This window comes from Coenobita brevimanus, chromosome 95 (assembly GCF_032717465.1).
Source record: "Coenobita brevimanus isolate Jiangsu-jjx chromosome 95, ASM3271746v2, whole genome shotgun sequence".
In the NCBI taxonomy this organism is placed as follows: domain Eukaryota; kingdom Metazoa; phylum Arthropoda; class Malacostraca; order Decapoda; family Coenobitidae; genus Coenobita; species Coenobita brevimanus.
Genome location: NC_137048.1, coordinates 11,045,565 through 11,054,791, shown reverse-complemented (window position 1 = coordinate 11,054,791; position 9,227 = coordinate 11,045,565). Strand labels below are relative to the sequence as shown.

The following is a 9,227-nucleotide window of genomic DNA, read 5'->3' as shown; positions in this document are numbered from 1 at the left end:
AAAAACCTAGTGTAAAAGGATAAAGATACAGAAAAAGAAAAAAAACAAACACGTCTTTTTTCTTTTATTCGTGTCCAGCTCTGGGCAAAGGCTTCAGGTCCTATTCCCAAGTCCTAATAGTGCTCCTTGGGGCCCAGTAGTCCTCTTACGTCTCCACATGTCACCACATCGACACTATCACCCACCATCCATATTGAATACATGCTAGGGCTGTCTCATACAGGACTGGTGTACTGGTATTAGCGGGGGTACTTTTATGACATGTCGGCGGGTCATCTGGTCGATCAGAAAAGTCTGATTCCAAGAAATTCAATCCTTAAACTGTTCCCTGCCCCAGCCAGGATTCGAACCTATGTCCATTAGGACTGCAGGCCGCCTCCCTACCGATGTGATTTTATCTGATAAAGTTCAACTTGCCTGGTATTGGTTTCGTAGACAGTGTGTGAAATGTTAGCTTGTGGCATGATGGTGTTAGGCTGCATATGGACTGGCGGTGGAATCAAGTATGTTATGGTCCCCAGCGCAGTATAAGCCAGCAGCATCACCACCAGGGAGATGATGAGGCACCAACGGCGGCCCAGTCGGTCCACCAGTGCAGTCATGGCCAGACTTCCACACAGGAACACTGACATTACTAAGAACAAACTCAGGTTGGCGTCCAGCGTCACTCCGGAGCTTACCATCATTCTCATCACGTTCACGTTTAACACCTTGACGCCTACAAATGCAGCAATGACGTGTAGGCCACATATAACCACCTGTCTTTTAATGATTTCGCGAGTCAGGAGAGCAGCCCATCTTGAACTGCCATCCTGCTGCTGATTTAGATTTTTCAGATGATTTAGCTCCTTATTCACATTGTCACTGGAAGGTCTCAGATGCCGAAGGACTGACAAAGCTTCAGCCTCCTTTCCATGGATGGCAAGGTAGTTCGGGCTGTCTGGGAAGACAAACAGGAGTCCAGCACAGAACAAGGCCACAACACCAATGTTGACGAAGCTGATGTGATACCAGGGAAGAACCATGCCCAGCCCAGCCACCATCATGAACCCAAGGCCTAGCATCACGTCCAAGAATGTGAGTGCGAGACCACGGATGTTGGTGCTGGCAATTTCAGTCATATAGCTCCTTCCACCAGTCACAAGTATGGACGATCCTACTCCCACCGAAAATCTACAAGATACAGCTAGATTTGAGCTTGTATTTTCTCAGCCAGTTACAGGAAGGTCTCACTATAATAGCTGACTTCTAGGTGGCATAGGGACTTCACAGCACTTCTTACTTAGCCATGTACTTTGTCTATTATAGCTAGGCATTCCCCTGTGGACTATTTATGTATGTTAACTGCAAGAGTTCCATCAGTCTCATTCAGGAGGATCTTGATAAGTAATGCATGACATAGATGATGAAGGACTGTCAATAGGTCACCAAAGCCACATTAAAATACAGAGCTAAAGCAGGTTTGTGTTGCAATAAATACATCACAACCTTTTCCTATGCAACCTGGGGAAAACCGGCATATCAGCTTAACAGTAAACAGTGAAACATAAGCAGGCTAATTTTGTGGAATTTCCCGTCCTGTGGATTTAGCGTGTTAGTGTACTATTCCCGCCAATAGTTCTGAAGCCTTCTCTCTATCCCTGAAATTCACATCTTTATTGCCTACCTCTTCCTTGCCTACTCACTCATTCCTTCCAGCTAGATGGCAAGATGCATGCCTAATTTTTGTCTTTGTTTAGATCTTCGATCTTAACCCAATCGTTACCATTTGATGCAGGCTGCATCCTACCGCGAGCAGTACTCGGGCGGCGGGCCTCGGCACCCAAGGCCACACACTGAGAGACCTACCCGGGCTACCCCTGTCACCGTGCTGTTCCTGAGCATAAACAAATTATCCTCACACCCTTACTGATGGTTCGATAGTCTTTTTTTTTTTTTATATAGTAATGCTAAATAAGTGTATTTGCTTATGTGCTGTAAATAAGATCAGCCGAACATCAATTATGCCTTAATTTTTTTTTTTTTTTTCGTTTTTTTCTCATAGAAATATAATTTTTATGGTATATGTTACTGAGAAAAAGTTGTGGGGAATTTATTTGGCTACATTTTGGTGTATGAATAATTACAGTAGGTCAATTAGGGCCAATTTTACGGAACGTGAAAGGAAATAATCTTACACTTCAGCAAGGCTCTTAACACACTGACTGGTAGTGATGTAAGACTCGCGAGTCAATCGTTCAAATCGAACGATTCCTTTCGCTGAATCGGGTGTATCGAGTCATTGTTTTCATTAACTCGTTCACTTAGTATTAGTTTATATTCTACCATTATATTTCGGTTGAGACTCGAGAGTGGTATGTGCACTGCTCATATCACTGCCTGGCATGAGGACACACCACCACTCATACCACACCATCACTGGCTGTTCACTGACCAAGTGACCAGACCTTCAACTCGTGGCAGGCTGCGGGTTTCAGCCTCGAGTTATGGACACGAGTGTCACGAGTGACTTATAACTTTAGAACTCGACTGACTCAGGCCGCTCCGGGTAAATGTGGCGGGGCCCGGCCCGGCTCACCTCTCACGAGTTTGAAATACCCGGTCGCGGTATAAGTATTGCTCAGTGTTCACACCACTGCCTGGTATGAACAGTAGTGTGAGCACACATCACCACTCATAGCACAGGACCACTTGCAGGCAGCGTGTTCCAGCCTCGATTATTGAGTGTGAACAAGATTTCGTAGAACTCGAATTACATGACTCAGGCCACCCCGGACAGATGCGGTGGGGCCCGGCCAAGGCCCGGCTCACCGAGTCACTGGTGACTCACGAATTGGGAAGGATTTTAAATAACAGGTCGCTGTGTTTTTCATTTCTGTCTTATTCTAGCATTAAAGGTCCGTGAACTTGTTTTTTTAAATGCTAATTTGTAAAGAGTGTATATTATGAAATGTATGGAAAGTCAAAGATTGAGAGTGAGGTGTAAGGGATTAGTGGTAGGGGGAGACCAAGAATGAGGTGGAGGGATGGAGTGAGGAGGAATATGAGGGCGAGTGGGTTTGAGTGGGAGGAAGGTCATGTCTGGCGGGAGAAAGGTTGGTTTAGAGACGATTCAGTCTTCGTAACCCCATCGAGGATAATGGCGTCGGCCAATAAATAGAAAGATAGAATTTAACTGCCACAGTTTCATGGATTATGTTTTTTTTGCTCTAAATATGTAATATAGGTGTTTCATTCTTTACCCCGATAATTAAAATTTTCTTGCATCAGGTCCATAGTTAAACGCTAGGCAATAATGAATAGGAGGGAGTTGGCAACATTCAATGATTAAGCGAGTGTTGAGCGAGCGAGCTACGCTCTCTCACCCAACACCGACTTGCTCGGCTAGTCGGCTGGCAGAAGTAACGGTTGCTGCAGCCAGGCTACTGACTTGGTGAATCGAGTGACTCAACTACCCGATTCTCTTCGGTAACTCATAAAAACTCGAGTCACCAAAGTAAATCGAGTTTTCCATCTCTACTGACTGGGACAGTGGGGCGGTGGATGCAGAGTGAGTTGAGCGCGGCGGAGGGATACACGAGAACGCAAGTAGTACTTTGTTATTGCCCAGAAATCATTCCATAAAAAAAAAGCATGGGCCGTTTCGCTCGATGGTAATGAGCATTTGAAATGGGCACAGACGCAGCCTGCTTCAAATGATAATGAGCAGTTGAAATTTGCATTGGACCCATAAACACCAGAGGGTTAATCACAACACAAGGATCTGGATTTGTAAAGGGAGGGTCCTTTCTTCTTCATCTTCTTCTTCTTTTCCGTCTTTTCTCCTCTTCTCCTTTCCTTTTATTATTCTTCTAATCTCGCTTCTTTTTTTTGTCTTCTTCTTCTCCTCCGCCTCCTCCTCCTCCTACTTTTCTTCCACATCATTTCCTCTTCCTCCTCCTCCATTTTTTGGAACCACAAACTGAGTTGCACAGGACCTGCACGGAATATGGTGAACTTAAGGAAACTGGCCACTTCAGCAGGATATTCCCATAGCTCTGTCACTGAAGTTATGCTGAAGGATTGCCTGTGAATTGCAAGAGAGCATTGTGAAAGCCAAGGTCCCTATTCTCTTTGGGTAAGGAAGCTCCCTAGAATCACTTCCTTAGCAATATATTGCTGGAAACCGATAGCTAATATCAGTTTATATTACTCAGGACTGTAAATTCAAAACTCGGTAACCCTGAAGGCATTTCTGAGGAAAAATTGTTATACAGCATATTTGCAAAGTTCAAAGTCTCCTAAATATGGATCCACTGTATAACATTGAAATACAGTAAAGGCCTCAGTTTTTTGTATTTTTCATCGAAACAACATGACCGCCACTGGATATTGTAAACCTGATTGGAAGCGAAATAGCCCCTTACTCCATGTACACTGTGAAGAGAAGCAACATCACAGCATCAGTTCTAACAAATCTAATATATTGTTAGAGAATACAGCCAAATTATCTATCTATCTATCTATCTATATATATATATATATATATATATATATATATATATATATATATATATATATATATATATATATATATATTGTTACATAGCCTATGATTTCATCATCCTTTGTATAATTCTAACGTACAGTATGCTGCATGTTTGATCACGATTCGCCTCGTGGCTTCCATAGTGACCAGGCTTGTGTGTTTTACCTCACTCCCCCCTTCTCCCCCTTATAGTAGAGTAAGTCGTTCTTTCTGTTGTTCAGAACAGGATTGTCAACTCTTTGTCCCCTATGGCTTCATTTGTGCGTCCTTCTTGCAAGTTGTATAAAGCTCTGCCGACCCCCTATATAATGAGCTCAGTCTCTGCATTAGTTGCCACTTAGATCTACTCCTCATTTTGTTCACATCTCTGTCCTCCCCTGTATAGAGTATTTTTGTGAGTGCTCAGGAAGTTTCCAGCCATCTAGCTGCTGTATAGTTTGAGTATAAGTGTTATTACATTTTTTCTTGTACTGTATAACCTAAGGCGTTAATTCGTAGGCCTGGTAAGGTTTTTGTGATTCATGTAGAGTTTTTAAAATCAGCCAGTGTGAGTAGTGTTTTGTATCTGTGATAATATTATATCTTACTTTAATTGAGCATTATCCGGTTTTCTCATTTTATCAGGGCTGACTTAGATAAATTTGCTCTTCCTAAATTCATGTTAATAGAGGCTATTGCAGTTAACCATATATGTAACCTGTTTTGCCATTACATTATCCTTATGAGTCATGAATGTTTAGTTGTTAGTTTGAGCATTAAACTTTAACTTGTAATTTTACCTAAGTCTTCTGTTTTGAACCTGGAACTTTGCGGGACAGTAGTGATTTTAGTATTCTCACTTGAAGTGTTCATTATCTCTCTCTGTTCCGTAACATAAATTTGGCGACCTCTTATCAGGAGATTCAGGATATTATCATAAGGATATTGCTTGATATTTTGTGATTGTGATTTATTCATGATGTCTACTATTACTACTCTTGATGAAGCCAAAGATATTTTGTCAAATGTGCAGTGTGTCATGTAGAAAACAGAGCAAAGAATGAACTTAAGCTTGTTGCTCAAGAATTGGGAATTGCTGTTCGCTCTCATTATTCTAAAGATCAAATTGTTGACATGATAGTGTTTGGAAACTCCCTGTACTGTTGTTTGTAGATGATACCGTGTTGTTGAGTGAAGACGAAGGGGAGCTGCAAGGCTTGGTGGATGAGTTTGGGAGAGTGTGTAAGAAACGGAATCTAAAGGTGAATGTAGGGAAGACTAAAGTGATGGTCTTTGAGAGAGGTGAAGTCAGTGAATGTACAGCGAGGTTGGATGGTGAGGAATTGGAAAATGTGAGTACGTTTAAGTACTTGGGTAGTGTGATGAGTAAGGATGGAGGTTTGGAGGGTGAAGTGCTTGAAAGGGTACAGCAGGGAAGAAAGGTTGCTGGTTCTTTGAAAGCAGTGATAACAAACAGGGAAGTGAGCATGGAAGTGAAAAAGTTACTACATGACAGTATTGTGATACCAACTCTAACGTACGGAAGTGAAGCTTGGACGTTGTTGGAAGGACACAAGTCAAGAGTGAGAGCCGTGGAAATGAGTTATTTAAGAGGAGCCTGTGGAGTCACATGGAGAGACAGGCTGACGAATGAGGATATAAAGGAGCGTTGTGGTGTTGATGTGGATGTGATAGGAAGCGTTATGAGGAAAACACTGAGGTGGTTTGGCCATGTGGAGAGGATGGAGGGTCAAAGACTGACGAAGAGAGTGTATGTGAGTGAGGTGGAGGGGGAAAGAGGGAGGGGGAGGCCGAGGATGAGATGGAGAGATGGGGTGGAGAGGTATATGAGAGAGGGGGGTGTGAGTTGGGAGCAGGGGAGTGAAATGGCGGGGGACAGGGCGACTTGGAGGCGATTTGTTTGTGGCCACCCCAAACGGGATTGAGGCGTCTGGCAATAGATAGATAGATAGATTAATGTAACTCCTCCAGATGACCAAACGCAGATTGAAATAGCTAGGTTACAGCTAGCCCTGCAGGAGGCTCCTGCTGAGGAGGCTGAGCTTCAGGCTCGTGCTAAGGAGGCTGAGGCTAAGGAGGCTGAGTCTCAGGCTCGTATTCAGGAGGCACAGGCACAGGCTCAGGCACAAATTGAACTTGCTAGGATTCAGGCAGACCATGAGTATCGCATGAAACAAGGTGGAACTGGATCATCTAGCTCTGATGATTTTGATGTGGCTAAAAATGTTAAACTTGTCCCTCCTTTTAATGAATCTGATTTAACAAAGTATTTTCAGTTGTTTGAGAGGGTAGCTACAGGTTTTAATTGGCCCAAAAAGTATTGGCCAGTACTCCTTCAGACTGTTCTCACCGGTAAAGCCCAAGTAATTTATGCATCTTTGCCTCAGGATCAATCTGATAATTATGATGTAGTTAAGAGCTTGATTCTTGAGGCCTATGAGCTTCCTGAAGCCTATAGAGTAAAATTTAGGACAACTTATAAGCAAGATAAGCAATCCCATGTTGAGTATGCAAAAATCAAAGAAGATCTGTTAGAGCAGTGGTTAAATTCTAAGAATGTAAATTCTGATTTTGATAAATTTAAGCAGATGATTTTCCTGGAGGACTTCAAAAGGTGTATTAATAATGATGTAAGCCTATATCTTGATGAGAAAAGAATAGATAATTTGTCTGATGCTGCAATTTTAGCTGATGAATATGTTCTCACTCACAAGAGATATTTTAAAGAAAAAAGGAAAGCTGAGAGTAAGTACGTTGCCTCTACTCAGAGTACAGGTAACAGGAAAGAGAATAAAGATGATGTTTCTCAGGAAGTAAATACCAGCTCCACCTCTAGATTTCAGAAAAGTAAATGTACTTATTGTAGTAAGCTTGGTCATACTACGGAGAAATGTTTCAGGAGACAGCGTGATGTGAACAAAAAGGAGTCTTTAAATATTCAGTCAATTGGTCTAGTGTCCACCCTTGAGAGTTCCCAGAATTCTTTAACCGAGTTAACGGAACCTGCTTTCAGGGGTAAATTAAATTCTCATGATGAAGCTCCTCTTTTGAGCAGTAACGTGGGTGACACTCTCAAGAGTTCATGTGCTAATTTCCTGTCTGATGGTTTTGCCAGTCCTCTGGACAGTAATGACAGGAAATCAGTTGAAATATATCGTGATACAGGTGCTTGCCAATCCCTTATGCTGACCAGTGTTCTAGGCTCTAATGTTAATTCCTCTGATGAAACTGTAATCTTACAAGGTGTAGTGAATAATTACTTCTCTGTCCCTCTGTGCAGAGTGAATTTAGAGTCTGGTTTTGTTAATGGTTCCGTTATGGTTGGGTTGATTGAGACATTCCCAATGTCAGGTGTAACTTTCTTACTTGGAAATGATATTGGTGGAAGTCAAGTGTGTCCAGCTCCTCAGTTGTCTAGTGAACCAGTGACTGCGACCCAGGATTGTGATGTCCCTGATGTGTTCCCTGCATGTGCTGTCACTAGGGCTAAGTCTAAAGTTACTGGTGACTTAGAGGATAATGATGATGATGATGTTATCCTAGCTGACACTTTTCTTGCTAATTTGGACCACTCACCAGATGAGGGAGTACCCCGTAGTGTTGATAATTTGTCTCGTCAAGAGGTGTTTGAGTTGCAGGTTGCTGACCCTGAGTTGAAAGGTCTAGCTAACTCTGCTTGCAGTGAGGAAGAGTCAGCTGGTGCTTCTGCTTGTTATTATATAAAGTCAGGAGTACTTATGAGAAAGTGGAGACCCCCAACAGCATCAGCCGACTGTGAATGGGAGGTTGTACATCAAGTTGTCATCCCTCGTGTTTGTAGGCAGGATATCATTAGAGTGGCTCATGATTCCAGTTTGGCAGGACATCTTGGAGTGAGGAAGACTGTGGCACGCATTTTGAAACACTTCAACTGGCCAGGTATCTTCAGAGATGTTTCCTGGTATTGTAAGTCTTGTCACACCTGTCAAGTTGTGGGGAAGTGTAATCAGACCGAAAAGGCTGCACCTCTAGTTCCCATTCCTCCTTCTGAGGCGCCATTCACCCGTGTGTTGGTGGATATTGTGGGCCCTCTTCCTAAGACTTCTTCAGGATTTTCTTATGTGTTGACCCTGATTGATATGGCTACTCGTTATCCTGAAGCCATTCCACTTAGAAATATCTCTGCAAAGAACGTGGTTAAGGAAATGCTAGGGTTCTTCACCAAGTTTGGTCTGCCCAAGGAGGTACAGTCAGACCGGGGAAGTAATTTCATGTCAAATGTTTTCAAGCAGTCTCTGAAAGAGTTGGGCATCACCCAGATCACGTCTTCAGCTTACCATCCCCAGACCCAAGGAGCGTTGGAGAGATATCATCAAACACTCAAATCGATGCTCAGGAAATACTGTTTGGAACATCAGAAAGACTGGGATAAAGGTCTTCCATTTGTTGTATTTGCCGCAAGAGAATCTCCAAATGAATCACTGGGCTTCTCACCCTTTGAACTACTGTTTGGCCATGAAGTAAGAGGACCCCTTAAGCTACTCAAGGAATGCTGGCTGTCGGAGGAAGATGACATCAACCTGCTGGAGTATGTGATGAAGTTCAAAGAATGGCTGTCCACTGCTTTACAGCTGGCGAGAGAGAATTTAGGAGCTGCTCAGGAGAAGATGAAGACTTGGTATGATAAGAAGTCCAGGTTACGCCACTTTCAGCCAGGAGA

General features: G+C 43.0%; 1 protein-coding gene across 1 annotated transcript; it reads right to left on the bottom strand.

Annotated features, from left to right (window-relative positions):
* Positions 1-380: 380 nt before the first annotated feature.
* Positions 381-1,121, bottom strand: LOC145413237 (facilitated trehalose transporter Tret1-like). The gene has a single exon (XM_080282968.1). It carries the CDS (start codon positions 1,119-1,121, stop codon positions 381-383), a length of 741 nt encoding a protein of 246 aa, XP_080139094.1.
* Between the last annotated feature and the right edge of the window lie 8,106 nt (positions 1,122-9,227).